This window comes from Procambarus clarkii, chromosome 57 (assembly GCF_040958095.1).
Source record: "Procambarus clarkii isolate CNS0578487 chromosome 57, FALCON_Pclarkii_2.0, whole genome shotgun sequence".
Taxonomy (NCBI): domain Eukaryota; kingdom Metazoa; phylum Arthropoda; class Malacostraca; order Decapoda; family Cambaridae; genus Procambarus; species Procambarus clarkii.
In genome coordinates, this window is record NC_091206.1 from 8,864,050 (window position 1) to 8,881,669 (window position 17,620).

The 17,620-nt window shown below is 40.1% G+C and overlaps 1 protein-coding gene across 2 annotated transcripts in view; it reads left to right on the forward strand.

Annotated features, from left to right (window-relative positions):
* The first annotated feature begins 10,149 nt into the window (after positions 1 to 10,149).
* Positions 10,150 to 17,620, forward strand: part of LOC123745070 (GATA-binding factor C) — a 136,657-nt gene continuing 129,186 nt past the window's right edge. For both annotated transcript variants that reach the window (XM_045725370.2, XM_069306238.1), the window contains exon 1: positions 10,150 to 10,712. In XM_045725370.2, coding sequence (XP_045581326.2) covers positions 10,553 to 10,712 — 160 coding nt within the window. In that variant the 5' untranslated portion in view covers positions 10,150 to 10,552. The remainder of the gene's footprint in view (positions 10,713 to 17,620) is intronic.

Below are 17,620 nucleotides of genomic sequence, written 5' to 3' on the forward strand. Positions count from 1 at the left end.
TGGGGCCAATGAGCTGACGTACTTGAACATAAGAACACAAGGGACACACGCACTAGGAGACACAGGTGGAAATTGAGTGGCCAAAAGAGCCATAGTGATATTAGAAAGAACTTTTTTAGTGTCAGAGTGATTGACAGATGGAATGCATTAGGAAGTGATGTGGTGGAGGCTGACTCCATACACAGTTTCAAGTGTAGATATGATAGAGCCCAATAGGCTCAGGAACCTTTACACCAGTTGATTGACAGTTGAGAGGCGGCACCAAAGAGCCAGAGCTCAACCTCCACAAGCACAAATAGGTGAGTACAAATAGGTGGGTACACACTTCACTATTTCTTTTGCATCGTCGACACGAACAAATCTTCAGATCTTCAGCAGATACCAAAGTGATATTCACCCCCTCCCCCATCTTACCGGAAGCCTTGAGGTGACAGACCCTGTAAGGTGTCATTCCCTTTGTGTTTATGTGTGTGTGTGTGTGTGTTTGTGTGTGTGTGTGTGTGTGTGTACTCACCTAATTGTACTCACCTAATTGTGCTTGCGGGGGTTGAGCTCTGGCTCTTTGGTCCCGCCTCTCAACCGTCAATCAACTGGTGTACAGATTCCTGAGCCTATTGGGCTCTATCATATCTACATTTGAAACTGTGTATGGAGTCAGTCTCCACCACATCACTTCCTTCACACACACACACACACACACCGTCTTGTGTGTGTGTGTGTGTGTGTGTGTGTGTGTGTGTACTTACGTAATTGTGCTTGCGGGGGTTGGGCTCTGGCTCTTTGGTCCCGCGTATTTTTGTATTTTTTATGTACTTTTTCTCTATAAAATCTACTTCATATATTCTTCTCTAACACACACACACACACACACACACACACACACACACACACACACACACACACACACACACACACACACACACACACACACACACACACACGTCCTTTCAGAACATTATATGTTCCCCCTTCCCCCCCTCCCTCCTCTCACCCCTCCTCCAACGCCTCAACACCAAAACTTTCAGCCGTTCTAATACCTTAGATATGAGTCACCGTCTTGTATCTGATCGTGTCTTCACAAGGCCAGCCTCTATTACCTTCTATTACGGTAATAACAGTGTCGCTCATCACTACTTTATTTTCCTTCTGCAAACTTCGAGAGACGTTACAGAAACAGTTTTCATGCAGGTCGGCGTTCAATCCCCGACCGTCCAAAGGGTTGGAAACCACTCCTCAACCCCCCCCCCCTCCTGTTCCATCCCAAATCCTTATCCTGACCCCCTTTCCAAGTGCTATATAGTCGTAATGGCTTGTTGCTTTCCTCTGAAAATTCCCTTCCCTTCATGAAAATTATAAAATTTCTCGTTAAAATTGGTATTCATTTTGTCCTATTTCCTCAAGATATTATAAGGTAAAAAAAATAAATCTATTCTGCAGGTACAGTTTGGTAAATAGATAAAAACGCAAAGCTACTCACAATTTACATTTATAATTTTCAGCATTTCAGAGCTGTTTATGGGGCGAATGTTTAGTATGAAATAAGGTTAGATTAGGTGAGCTTGTTCTGCGTCAGCATAGGGTAGGGGTAATTTGGGTTGATTAAAACAGCTAATTCTTGAAAGTAGACGTTTTCATAAATTAGTTAATTAATTTTCACAAAGGTTTACATATAAAAAAATCAGAAAAGGAGTAACGTCACGGACATGCTTCTGTATCCTTTCGCTAAATACATAAACAATTTCACCATAAACTACTGTAATCCAATTAAGTTGTTAATAAAATGAGGACGGATTACCACATTACACTGGATATGCAACAAGTAAAAATTTGTATGACACGAAGAATTCAGCCTTCCGTTCAGGACAGACATCTGGCAAAACATAGACCAAAAGAAAAAGTTTAAAAAAGTCAGTTTTCACATGTTGATCCTTGAGGTTTTATCTCGCCCTGTACTGACGCGCCTTGACGTATGTATTGAAAAGTTTCCCCAGTGCTTACTGTAAATAAAAAAATCTGAAGAAAATGACAGTAAAGTGCTCTCTCTTTCTCTCTCTCTCTCTTTCTCTCTCTCTCTCTCTCTCTCTCTCTCTCTCTCTCTCTCTCTCTCTCTCTCTCTCTCTCTCTCTCATTCAATATTTACAATTTATTTATTTACAATAAATAAATTGTAAATATTTACTATTTTATGCTATGATTAGCCATGATGGGGCCTGTGTGTGGTTGCTGCATCGGATGGGCCAATAGGCCGTCTGCAGTGTCCACGTATTGTACCTCACCTCACTCCACCATTCTCTCCTGCCTATTTATCTCCAGTACTCGACCTGTAAAACCACTCCTTCTGAAGATGTATTAATATACGAAAGTACTTAAGGAAATTCCTGTTTCAATTTTCCTCCGTGGTTGACACTGCGGATTGAAATGAAAATGAAATCCGCTCGTTCATTTTTAATCACGTGTTTATTTTCGTGATACACACACACACACACACACACACACACACATATATATATATATATATATATATATATATATATATATATATATATATATATATATATATATATATATATATATATATATATATATATGTCGTACCTAGTAGCCAGAACGCACTTCTCAGCCTACTATGCAAGGCCCGATTGGCCTAATAAGCCAAGTTTTCTTGAATTATTATTTTTTCTCTATTTTTTTCTTATGAAATGATAAAGCTACCCATTTCATTATGTATTAGTACAATTTTTTTTATTGGAGTTAAAATTAACGTAGATATATGACCGAACCTAACCAACCCTACCTAACCTATCTGTATAGGTTAGGTTAGGTAGCCGAAAAAGTTAGGTTAGGTTAGGTTGTCGAAAAATAATTAATTCATGAAAACTTGGCTTATTAGGCAAATCGGGCCTTGCATAGTAGGGGCAGAGAAGTGCGTTCTGGCTACTAGGTACGACATATATATATATATATATATATATATATATATATATATATATATATATATATATATATATATATATATATATATATATATAGATAATGTATACAAAACGCGGCTTAGTGCTTTCTTCTGATAGTTACCTTACCTTGCATGAACAACAATCAACAGCAAAGGACATGTATGCTCAACAATACGCTTCAATGCAATTGGTAAATTCAACAATCAGCAGCAATGCACTTGCAAGTTCAACAATCAACTACACTGCACTAGCACGCAGATCAGTCATCAGCACTACACTCTCAAGCTCACAAGTCAACAAACATTGCACTTTGCACGTTCAACAATCCGCAATTGGCCGCTGGTTGTCTAGGAACGCAGCGGCTCCTCGTTTATATAGCTACCATGAGAATGGCTCGTTAATTAAAGACAAGAACTCCAGAGTAACTGTAACGTGGCGCCTTGGATGATGAAGCTCGTTTCCGGACGGTTTTTGAAGCTAACATAGTGAGACTCCAACATTAAATCATCTGTCCCAAGAAGCTCATTTCCGTGGGAGTGAGTGAGAGAGGGGGGTAGGGGGGGGGAATGAGCAAACTCTCCCTCACCATGCAACTGGTATTACCTAACTGCTAATTAAAGTGAAGAGGGAGGGAGGGAGCAGGAGATACGGGAGCGACTCTCCATAATCCAACCCGGAATTATCAGATGGCCATGGTGGCGGACACTGGTGAGGGGGTCGTGTCGTGCTCAGAAGTGGCGTTCGAATGCACCGCGTTCAACAATCGCTAATTGTATATAAACGTTTATCCAATTTACATTTCAATTAATTCAATTATAGGGGTCGTCGTATTATGTATTGGTTCTGTTTTCTCACAGGACTGTAGGATAGGCGGCGGGCGGGTCGCCACATGGAAGGGACGGAAGGGACGGGGATGGTGAAGGCGGATCGCATATATCAGTTGAGTTCTTCATACTATACATCCACCAGCTGGAGGACTCGATGGTACTGCCCGGCACAAAGTTCCCGGAGATAAACACCACATAGCGCTCGCGCATATTTATGTTGGGGTAGCGCCGGGCATGATAGGCTGAGGGGTAGGCCGCCGCAGAACCAAATATGTGCGTCAGCTGGCGTTATCAACAACGTGTTCTTCTTGAACCACGTGCGTCAGCTGGCGTTATCAACAACATATTCTTCTTGAACCACGTGCGTCAGCTGGCGTTATCAACAACGTATTCTTCTTGAACCACGTGCGTCAGCTGGCGTTATCAACAACGTATTCTTCTTGAACCACGTGCGTCAGCTGGAGTTATCAACAACGTAGTCTTCTTGAACCACGTGCGTCAGCTGGCGTTATCAACAACGTATTCTTCTTGAACCACGTGCGTCAGCTGGAGTTATCAACAACGTAGTCTTCTTGAACCACGTGCGTTATGGCGCAGCTAGCACATAGCTGCGACGAGGTATTTGGTCAGGTGATTGATGTTTAACTTCAGTTAATAGTTGTCTAAGGAGACTGATACGTTAATTATCTCACTGAAGTTTCAAAAGCACGAATGTTCTCAACATTTCCTATGCTCGTCTTCACTTGAGAAGGAAGTTGAAAAATTAACTCACCAAAATTCACTTTCCAGCTTGATATGACCTGGCGATAAGAGTTTCGTTGATCCTGTCAACATTTTCAAGGCAGAGTAGAAGTGTCACTGCCAACATTACAGTATCTGCCCCCTTCCCCCCCTGTTAAAATATCCTACAGGAATTTTTTATCCACAAGCTCACAAAATGGAGTCAAGAGTCCTGAATGACATTACTGATGGAAAAGTAAACCCTTCTGACACCAACCAGAAGACCGAATTAATAACATAATGCAAGAACAGGAAGTCCACTAACTTTCTCTGGACACAACGCAAAACGCCTTGAAGGAAACTAAGGTTGTCTATGCTTTCATGTGTCTGTCTCGGAACTGTCAGCCCCGACGATCTTAGTATATAGGCAAGACAACAACATTCCTGTCAAGGCGCCTGACAGAGCACAAACAGCTGGGTTCCATCACATAACTTATAATCCCTACTCATCCAAGACCTTCACCCAAGATATCCTGACAACCGATGCCGAAATAATCGACAGATACAATGAAATTTGATGATTTGATATCATCTAAGTACTACAAGCAAACTTAGCAAACTATCATCAGCCAGTTGACACTGAATTACATTCTACTAACTGCAAGACCATTATACTATACCAGCCATAATGCGAACACCAGAAGTTAGGAAACTGCTGTTAGCCTCTTGGCCCAGGCGACACCTTACTTCACCTTTCTCTCTCTCTCTCTCTCTCTCTCTCTCTCTCTCTCTCTCTCTCTCTCTCTCTCTCTCTCTCTCTCTCTCTCGTTATAAAACCATAAAAAGGTTACCAAAAACACAACACGTTAATATAAAGTACTTAGAAAAATAGTCTATGTTGATACATCTACCTGAATAGATGTAACATCGTAGAGTATTATTACTGTCCATTCTGAGTTACACACACACATATATACATTCATACAGAATGTGTGTGTGTGTGTATCTTAGAACGAACGTAGCAACACATAATATTTACCCTTGTTTGTGAGAGTAGGATGAACATATTCACACACCTGAACGCAAAATAGGAATGTATGAATGTAAAATAGAATGTAAAATAAGAGTATAACCAACACGAGCACTCCCCCCACACCAACACCAACACTCCCCCCACACCAACACCAACACTCCCCCCACACCAACACCAACACTCCCCCCACACCAACACGAGACTCCCACTCACACCAACACTCCTCACCACCCCTCTTCTCCACCCCCACCCCCCCACAGCACCACCAGCACAATTCTCAAGGCCTTTATGATATTTTTAGCCAATAAATTCGAGTGTCTTTGTTCGTTCTTGTGCATAACTCAAGTTTTATTCGTGACAAATATATTTCTTATTTTGTATTACGTTTTTGCAAGTGGGATGGGTGGCTGATCGGTGGTTGTGTGGGAGGGGGGGAAAGGTGAGTTGAAGGGGTATTACTGTGGGAGGGTGACCTGATTTTGTTCAGGGTTAATCACGAACAACAGTAAGCATCAAAATATATAATGCTAGGAGAGGTTCCCGGCGGTGCCCGGGTACCCCTTCTTCGCCCTTTATCATGCCCATTTTACCCCCATCCCCCCCTCGCCCTCCCCCAACCTTCTTCCAAGTGCTCCTCTTCCTCTGCCCAATCACCTGGGATCGACGGCAGATCGACGGTTTCGCTTCATGCAGGTCGGCGTTCAATCCCCCAACAGTCCAAGTCGTCGGGCACCATTCCTTACCCCTGTCTCATCCTAAATCCTTATCCAGACCCCTTCCAAGGGCTATATAGTCGAAATGGCTTAGCGCTTTCTCGTGATAATTCCCTCCCTTCCCCCCCCCCACCTCCACCTCCACCCCCTCTTGCCCCCTCATAAAAAAATAATATTACGGAGCAATGAAATTTTTCCATGGGTATTAAATATTTTTTATTAAAACATTTAGGAATATCTGCACTTGTGCAGCCACCGAAGACTATATGAAGAGGAGTCCGGAGTGTGTCAAGAACTAGCTTCATGATGCTAAAAAATCCCCTTCCCACAGCATGGTTATTGATACAAAGGCATGTGAACAGTAGTCTGCACTGGCTAACTGTGGGTACATTATGAGGATATCATTAAAAACACGAGAGTTAATAATGTGATTAGATACGCTCCTGGTAACTCAGGCCTTACGGTCTGAAGAGTTTAATAACTGGGCATTCAATAATGTAGTGTGCGAGATGATACCCAGTTCCTGCTCACAGAGATATCTCCTGGAGTGCTCAGGATTGGGAGATCCGTTACCTGTAGCCACCTGCCACAGGTAACGGTAGCCCAACCTGATCCTGGTAATTACTGTGTCGCACAGTCTGGTAAACGTTTCTTAATACATGAGGTACCGACTACTGCCAAATATTTAAACCTTCCCTGTTTCTCTTATTCTGCATTTTGTTTCCCTAGTCTCTTATGGGGTACTGTGTCAAAGACTTTCTCGCAACACCTCTTTATCATTTTCATTGAACTTGTCTGCCCCCTTTTCTCAGTTTCATTAGCTGTTCCATCACTGTGACTATAAAGCAGTTTGCACTGGGTCTTTGCTTTATTTGCTATGCCTTTTTCATACTGTCTCCCTGTTCTCTTCTCATACTGAGGTACTCATTCCTAACCCTCTGGTATCTTCCTCTACTCTTTGGTGCTCTGTTATTCCTGTAGTTTCTCTATGCCCATGTACTCAGTTCCATTATCTCTTTACATCCCAGATTAAACCATAGGTTGTTTGTACCGGGACAAACTTGCGTAGTGCCTTCTGAAATTTTTTGGAAATGTAGCCCATTATGTCCTGAACAGCCTTTCCAGAGTTCTGTTAATCAACCACGTTATTTCTATTCGGAATTATCTTACTTCCTCGTAATGTTATTTTCGGAATACAGGCATTTTGTTTCCTGGTCCCTTCCTGCAATAAGTTTTCCCGACTTTCCCCCAGATATTCAAACGTCAATATACTGTGATCACTCATTCTCATGGAAGCCTCCAAACTGATTTTCCTTATGTCTATAACTAGTTCAGAGTGAATACCACATCAATGACAACATATACTGGGACTATCCCAGCACAAAATCATTCAAAACAGTTCATATAGCACCAGTCTGAGTTCAATTGGACTCAAAATGCCTGCGAGTAACCTATCTGTTAGTTTAGTTAATTTATTATGCTCCCCATACCCATCTTGTGGGCGGTAGTGGAAAGGGTTACAGAGGCACATAATGGGCTCAGGGACTGAACCCCACAGTTCATTTAGCTAAGCAAGTTACAATCTTGATGAGCTAGTTACAAAATTCAATATAAGTCGTCACATCAACAATGGGTTCGAGATCGACCAACCAATCTGTGGATAGTACTTCCGTCATAATTCCAAATATCCAGCTGAGGGTCTCCGTGCTGACGAGTTCTGATATCTATCCTGTAGTCCTGCTACACCACAATTTATAATCACTCATTCGTAAATTGTAATTCTTAACAATTAAGTTTATATATTTCTGGAAAAGTAGGAGTAGCCAGATGAAAACGAGTTCCTAAACGAAAAAAGTTGACTGAGTTTACCGGATGGGTGATTCCTTCCAGACGAAATTATATCATTCATTTGTGAATTATTTGAGCAAGTGTGCGTGTGGACATAAGGCCAGGTAGGAGATTGTAATAAATGTAAGGATGAACACCCAAGATTTCAATATTTTCCCTATTTACAATTACGATTAATAAGGTCAGCATTTTGAAGTTCCTATAGTTCCATACTAGCTTAGACATTGCCTGTTAAATTCCTTCCGAAATGATATCAAGAGGACCAAATTAGTTAATAATGCCAATTGTTCTGACCTTCACGTCTCTAAGTGAATCGAGGAAAAATGGACACGTCTAGTTTCTCCTTACCTCTCATTCTTGTTAGTTCCCTGATATATTGGCTTTAAAATAGTACTTTTCTCATATACACTAGTTTAGCTCTCAATTGTTTTATGTGTCCCCACGCTGTTCTTCTGTTCTCCCAGTCTGTCTTTCCACAGATGAAGTCTTCCAAGACTAAGAGACAGGATCGATTCCTACAGGTCAAACACACACACACACACACACACACACACACACACACACACACACACACACACACACACACACACACACACACACACACACATACACATACACACACACATTTGGGTGTGTTTTTGTGGGTGAGTACTCTCCTACTGTGTGTGAATGTGTGTGTGTGTGTGTGTGTGTGTGTGTGTGCATATGCATCTGTGAGCGTGTGTGTACTCACCTAGTTGTGTGAGTACAACTAGGTGAGTACACACACGCTCACCCTTGTGTGTGTGTGTGTGCTCGTGTGTGTGTATGTGTGTGTGTGTGTGTGTGTGTGTGTGTGTGTGTGTGTGTGTGTGTGTGTGTGTGTGTGTGCGTGCGTGCGCCTGTAATTTATTTACCTAAGTGTAGTTACAGGATGCTACGCTCGTGGCTCGTGTGTGTGCGTGCGTGCGCGTATTCCAATATACCAGTATAAATCATTTTCCTGTACACCTCTATGTGTTCTTTTCATTTTGTGTAATACTCCATGTATACCTATATTTGTTCTGCTGTATGTGTACTGGCGTGGATGTATTACTGTCCACGTGTGTACCAACTGTTTTGTATATACATTTGAGCATGCACTCTGCTGTGTATGTATGAATATACCAATGTGTATGACACCATTCATTCCACTCTTTCGAATATCAAAGTATACATTAATACATCATGACATGAATGAATGTATCATCAAAAAGATTACAATCCAACTTATCATTGTAATGCTGACGAAAGCATACCAACCTGAACAATGCACACAGTACACACCAATGCTAGGCAATTACAACACATCAAATAAGAGGCTAATTATTAAGAATTATTAATGGTTAATTTTTTATAAATATTATTTCATTGCCTGAGACATATAGTGACGTGAAACGGAGAACAGGGAAGCAGTATTCGCAAAGAATATTGATTGAGCATTGCAAGAGCAACATCATTAATCCTGCAATATTGCAGGATCCATTGACTTTTACAAATTTGGGGAGACTTGATATACACTGATGTGAATGTCTTCAAATGTACACACACACACACACACACACACACACACACACACACACACACACACACACACACACACACACATGCAAGAGCCAAAACTGATCAAAATTATTCGGACACATGTACCATCCATAATGTTAATTTCCTTAAAATGTGAAACTAGCATTCTGGGAGTTAACAGAACGATGTGTATGGGTCATGAGCACCCAGAAAGGTACCCCAGAGAGAGAGAGAGAGAGTGTGTGTGTGTGTGAGAGAGAGAGTGTGTGAGAGTGTGGTGCACCCAGGTGCTGCCGGCCGGGTAGCGGGTGCGTGACTGAGAAGCGGGGGCAGCACCGGCCGCGTGTGACGTCTTTCGACGTCGGAGGCGGAGCCGCGTGTGATTCTCATCGACGATTGGCTGGAGGTGGGAAATGCGGGCGAGGCCTCCCGAGGCTCCGCCTACGAGGAAGTGATTACATCGCAAATGTTGTGTGAGTGTGTGCGATGCTCGGCCAGGCTGGAGACTTGAGTCTTAGTGGTGTTCTATTAGGACCGGTCGCCAGTTGTGCTGAGGCTGTGCCCGGTTAACTCACCCCCCGTTAAGCCCGCAGTGACGATTAGGAAAGCAACGATTCCCCCGCTGTCCCCCCTAGAGCGCCCCGCTGATTGGGTGATTAAGCTGAGAAGCAAACGAGGATAGGTAGAGACTGTCAGTATTAACCTAATCACCGCAATGTAGTCAGAGAGGATGGGTGACGCCTGTAGCTCTCTCTGACAATAATCCCACATGAGGAGTCCCGCACGGCGGACAGGGTCGTTGGGCCGACCGTCACTCCCACAGACCACTCGCCAGCCGCCTCGTACCTTAGCTCGTACCACCTGGACTGTACCGTTCCTCTCAAGTGTACCGTAGAACCCAAGGAGTGAGACACGATGGATATGAGTGAGATGGACCAGGCGGGCCAGGCCTCCGCTGGGGGGTACATGAACCGCTGGTACGACGGCTCTGAAGGGGGCCACTCCGGCCTCCACCAAGATTACTACAATAGTATGGCCCAAGCGATGCACTGCGCCTATGGCAACAATATGGCCGGTACGTGTATGTATATATATGTCTCGCTCTTGTCCTTTAGTCTATAATAAACATATTACCACACAAGCATATTTCTACATTCCTAAACATTCCTTCAAGACCTAGCACTGATCGGGGAGGGTTTCCGGTTTTCCTAAATAAATACTCCAATGCGTTTCAAGATGCTGTATAACACCAACCTTGGTATATCCAAAGTATTATCCGGTATATCTCTCCAAAGTATTATTCGGTATATCTCTCCAGAGTATTATTCGGTATATCATCAAAATACTCTCCCAACATACTTCTAGAGTTATTAACCGGCAAATCTCCAGAGCATTACCAACCCTATTTCCAGAATAATGTCCGTAATATCGCTAGAGTTATCGCTGGGCAGGCGTAATATTGCTAGAGTTATCGCTGGGCAGGCGTAATATTGCTAGAGTTATCGCTGGGCAGGCGTAATATTGCTAGAGTTATCGCTGGGCATGCGTAATATCGCCTGCCCTGTATATGGGCAGGATATTACCCCGGGATATCACCTGGGTATTGACCAGGATGGGGTATGGGAACGGCTGACCATTCTCCAGGAGCTGATTTAGACCTTAAATACACCGTCATATAAGGTCATCAGCTGCGCTACGCCCACATTTTAGCGGACACGCCCATAACGAGTGGTCCTTCGCAGCGGTGGGCGTGAGGACTCCGGTCACCAATTACCCAACTACCTCCCACCCACCCCATCCCCTGTCCCACCTACCCCTTCCCCCCTTGCCCATTACCCGTCGCCTACCCTTGCCTCCCTCGTAGGGGGACCTAGGAAACATAATTACAGCTGTGCGGAATTACACAAACGATTCTCATTATACTCCAATTTGCCGTGTATGTTCGCTAACAAGGGAATAATTGACCAAGGGGGATGTAATGTGGCTTCAAAAGGCTTCAAAACTATTACGGTCACGCGTTTTTTTACTAAATTGGCTCCTTGGCCGCAAGGTTTAGAGAGCGAGAGGAGAAGCGCGAATTGACACGTGAGGGCGAACAGGAGCCGCGAGGTGTGTCGCGGACAGCGAGAGGAAGATCACTGCCTCCCAAATAGGATTTATCAATTGACATGACTGGAACCCGGCATTTTGAGGCTGCCATTATAGTCATTACAGGGTTTACGGCTGTACTGAAGCTGGATGCAATTTGTTAATGGCGCATATTTAACTTAATGGCTCTTGACGCTTTTTAGAACGAATTGTTGAGTCTTGTACCAATAAATGTTGCGCCTGTATAATTATGCATTTGGGTAATGACCACATAATGACACGTCCTCATGCACCAATGTTTCATAACCATTTCTCAACATGCAAGTAATGCTTAATGCAAGTAAATAAAACGGGTTATATAGTGCAACACATATTTACTCCAGTGGCTCGCAAACAATGACAAATATTCCTAATATTGTAAAAAATATATAAGGAATTATTCACATGGTATGTACCTAGATCTTCACTACTAGATAAGCCCACTAATGCCGCGTTTGTTTACTGAATTGAAATTGAAATAAGTTTATTGAGGTAAAATGCACACAAAAGGATGAGGTAGCTGAAGCTATTCTCACCCCGTTTTTGTTTACTGAGGCGTCGGGAAACTACATGTTGCTTTCACTAGTAATAATACAGTGACGGTGTGGGCTGTAATGCACCTGCCTGCGCCCCCATCCCCTTGTATTGCTGAGCATCTCCTCTCCCCCCCTTTGTGTTACTGTTAATGATGAACATCTGTCTCGACGACCACTTTACACTAATGTTCATGATGAACACCTGTCACCACATTCCTCGTGTACTAATAGCCATAATGAACACCTGTCACCAAATCCATTTGTTCATAATGAACATCTGTCAGGACGGTACACTGGTTTAATCCTGAATGCAGCGCACACTTGTCGAGAGTAAGCTGTGTTGATATATCAGGGAAATACCTCTACTATCTTTATATTTATTTAGTTAAATATGAGTTATTGTGTAATCCACATTTGCATCAGATTAGACCTCATATATAGTAATTATTATTCACACTGATAATTCGACTATTATTATTATTATTATTATTATTATTATTATTATTATTATCAAAGCATGACATAGAAGAATATTAGTAAACCAATCTTTACTTAAAATTAGTTATTAGGAGAATTTACAGTTTAATAAAGTATCTTTCTAGGGAGAGGGGTGACTAGCGAGTCCAGTAACACTGTGGTTAATAGCGACCAAGGCTAGTAATGGTGGACATGAGGGATAGTGTTTATACCGTCTTCTAGTAAATAAACACTATTTCTTATTTTTCCTTTATAGTTTCTATATATAATAGTCTTTGCAGAAGAAACACTTTCTTGTTTGAGGTTATTCCATATACCTCCTGCCCCTCTTTGTTTTTCTTGACTGGAGGTGTGAGGGTGTGGGGCAGAGGGAGGGTTTAAAGGGGGGGTACAACAGTGACATAGATCATATATGACATATATGTAACAGACATGTGATCATTGTTCTTCAGCTATTATCGTACTTGTCATTGATATCGTGATCGCTACCTTTACTTGGATTTACAACATGTATTGTTCAAACTTTAAGTTACTATCGGTATTATTATTATTAGTGTGACCCACCTACTTTCTTAGTATTTCTACTTCTACTTTTATAGTACTTCTTCCACTCAACTTTTACAATACTTCCACAACACCAGCATAAACGGAGCCTCAAGATCTATACATGGTTTACGTTGGGCTCGATAATGCTAAAACAGAGTCAGTCAATTTTTGTTGATTGTGATCAAATTAATAAAATATTTAAAATGGTTTTCTTGGGGATTTGATATGTTACAATTTTAAATATCAGGAATGCTGCCTAAAGCTCTCACCATGGCTTGTGTGTTCTTGCATATATATATATATATATATATATATATATATATATATATATATATATATATATATATATATATATATATATTTGTAAGTATTCTGGCGTGTGTTGACTCAAATTGCAATTATTATGATGAACAGATCATGATTATTGATGATCTAAGATGATGATGATAATGAGTGCTGATAATTGATGATATCACAAAAATCATAATGAAAATTGTTCGAGTTTTTTTCTTTGCTTTATTTGTATAATTAACATATTATTATTATTATTTGTATCAACATTAGTAGTAATATGATTAACCTTAATCCGTATAAATCTAGGACGATTTTTTTCAACAAACTGGCGACCAAACAATACTGGAAATTCAACAACTAAAAAAAAAAAAACTTGTTAGAGTAGGCTAATAACAGACAATAGTATCCAATGCCCTTAAATGAGCCCACACTGCTAAAGCTATAAAACTCTTTAGTAAATGTCCTGTTATACGTGGCAAACTTCAAAATAATTCCTGTGTCTTCAAACAAAATCAAATTATTAACCTTTTTATTATTGGTATTGCTACTGTTGTTGTTATTGTAAATATTATTATTATTATTATTATTATTATTATTATTATTATTATTATTATTATTTTTAATTTTTTAAAGACCTGTTGACAATACATTAAAATATAACTTTCGTAATTTTCACGCCACTTCCAAGCTTCTGAAAAATTTTAATACATCTAAAAATTCCCTACTACTGCTACTAACAAAAATAAATATATCTCATAGGAATAAATGTAATGTAGAAGATAAATTACAAAATGACAAATGATTCCACTTTGAAAAAACATGAGTTATGGATAATACACATAACAAGTTTTAGAAAACTAAGAAGTAAATTATTATTTACGAGCGGCGAGGATTTTCTACGTCGGAACATGTTTATCATCAGCTAAGCAGCCTGAGTGGAGGAGATGATTTATGTGGCGAGTTATCACTCCGGATAACAACTATAAAGCAATTAGACGCCTTATTAACCGCGTATTTAGTTGAATTACACATTTTGATTTTTGATATCTTGGGACATGATAGCGAGTAGTAATACACGTGATAGGGGTGATAGCATTTTCTAAATCGTTAAAAGAAACGAATGTGATTAATGGAAACTATGTTAAATAATATGTATGTTTTAGTTTTCTGTCTGTTTGTCTGTCTGTCTGTCTGTCTGTCTGTCTGTCTGTCTGTCTGTCTCTCTCTCTCTCTCTCTCTCTCTCTCTCTCTCTCTCTCTCTCTCTCTCTCTTTCTCTCTCTCTCTCTCTCTCTCTATGGCTTCCATGTAAGTAATATATTAATAGACCTAATGGAGTGTATAGCTTCATTAACGATATATATAACCACCTGTGGGCAGAATTATGTGCTAATTATAGTTTTCAAGCTTATAACGTAATCGTTAACAATACAAATTAGAAAAAAAATTATTTGTAACATATTTACAATTACATTACAAACCACGTAATTAACTTATCACGACTGTAGCTTGCTTACCTAGCTGTATTCTGGGGTTCAATTCCTGAAAGTTTTGTATGATTTTGTTACCTTGTCCATTACCTCACACAGAATGAGTATGGATTGTAAAACTAATCATACTAAAACTGGCAGAATGTTTGATTAGCAAAGAACATTAGCTAGCAGAGAGCACAGTTACTAGGAATGCAACAGGCGCTGCCTAAACAATTCAGGAGTACGGGTTACTGCTAGCAATTAAGATCTCGTGGCTCGAGTTAACTAGGAAAACTAGGAAACTGACCATTAACTAGGAAAACAACAACAGATTGAGACTCGTCAATCTATGCTAAAATGTAATTTACCACAGGATGGGCAGAGTATCACTTCATTATGCCTTCAGTATATTGATAAACTCATAGCTTATTTGTTTACCTCTCTCTCTCTCTCTCTCTCTCTCTCTCTCTCTCTCTCTCTCTCTCTCTCTCTCTCTCTCTCTCTCTCTCTCTCTCTCTCTCTCTCTCTCTTTCTCCCTTTAGTTATCAGTTTGTATATGTGTTTTTATCAGTGCCTCGTGCAGCATTTGTGACATGTCACTGATCAACATTTTCCCAATTTCTAACATCGTAGATAAAAAATATTGTTCCTGTTTCAAGATTGTGATATTACGGGAAAAAATATTATTCCTGTTCCGTTCATTACATTGAACACTATTTTTCTTATTATAAGTAATACATTGAACAATATTATCCTTGTTCATAACATCAAAAATAATATTATCCTTTTGTTCATAATAATATAAAAAGCCATATTATCCCCATTTCTACATACCTCAACATTATCCTTGTTCCTGACATTACATAGAATAGTATTAACCCAGTTTATCATTACATAAAACAATATTAATCTCGTTTAAAATAATACATAGATCAATATTAATCCAGTTTACAAAATTACATAGAACAAACAATATTGACTAAATTCCACGGAGAAATTTTCTTCAAATCCTCATCCTGAAGTTAAAAACAAAGCCCACATTTTGTTGTAAGTCTACATTCTGGCCTTACTACAAAAAAAAATCAACCTTGCCATAGCCTCAACTCACCCTTATTACTGTGGTTCCTGCTATTGTTTGAACGCTTGCTCTGGTTACTTCTCTCGGGGAACTTAATTGGTCTTACCCTTCGTTCGCACCGTGTGAGCAAATCTAATTAAGCTGCGTCACGAAATACCTTATGGTTTCATGTTATTAACACGTATTTAGTCTTACTGTTCGTGGGAGTGTTAGCTGTTAATTTACCTTAATTGAAGGTTTATTTGGTGTTAATTCCATATTGTATATTTGTTTATTAACCTCTCATTTTTGTTAAATGCTGTTTATCATAAAAATTAACATGTAATTGTCAGGTAAAAGATTATCTTAATTGGGTGGTATTTGGTGTTTACGCAAGTGTAATGCTTTAATAATTGAAAATACCTAATAATTCCTGTTAAATCTAATTAATGACAATGATCTTGATTTATCAAGCGCTAATTCTGGGATTATTATCTCTAGTTACCGGTGCTAATAGGTATTAATTTACTTTAGCTATAGGGTCACGTAAATGGCCTTTGTGTTACGCCAATACTTATTCTTGTTTATGAACTTGATAAGTTTAGATTCACGACAGACCCCGGGGTAAATACTGATTTAGAAATAGGGTTGCAAATTTCGGGAACAAATCGAAAGGTAGCATAACGGACCCATGAGATTGTTCGAGTGTTCACACAGCCCCGCTCCTGTTCCAGGTAAGTCCACTACTGGCTCACCATAGCCCGTGCTACTTGGAACGTTTTGTTCAGAGTAGCTGAATCTAAAGCAAGAACAAGGATCGATTGTTCCATATGCAGTTTAGACACATATGCGAGTGAGTTTAGCAATAGATAAATATCGGCTGCCTCGTATGAGCCAATTGGCCTCCGGCAGTTTCAGTTCTTCGTATGTTCTTCTAAGGTTCATCAGAGCTACTTGATTTCCTTGTGTTATGAAACATTAGTTGAAAATGCTGATTTTTAACTTAGCAAGGCTGATATGGGTTATTAGTTGACAATGTGCTATTAGTTGACATTAGGCATTAGTTGACAATGCTGATATTAGGCATTAGTTGACAATGCTGATATTAGACATTAGTTGACAATGCTGATATTAGGCATTAGTTGACAATGCTGATATTAGGCATTAGTTGACAATGCTGATATTAGGCATTAGTTGACAATGCTGATATTAGGCATTAGTTGACAATGCTGATATTAGGTATTAGTTGACAATGTTGATATTAGGCATTAGTTGAAAATGCTGATATTAGGCATTAGTTGACAATGTTGATATTAGGCATTAGTTAACAATGCTGATATTAGGCATTGTTGAAAATGCTGATATTAGGCATTAGTTGACAATGCTGATATTAGGCATTGTTAAAAATGCTGATATTAGGCATTAGTTGACAATGCGGATATTAGGCATTAGTTGACAATGTTGATATTAGGCATT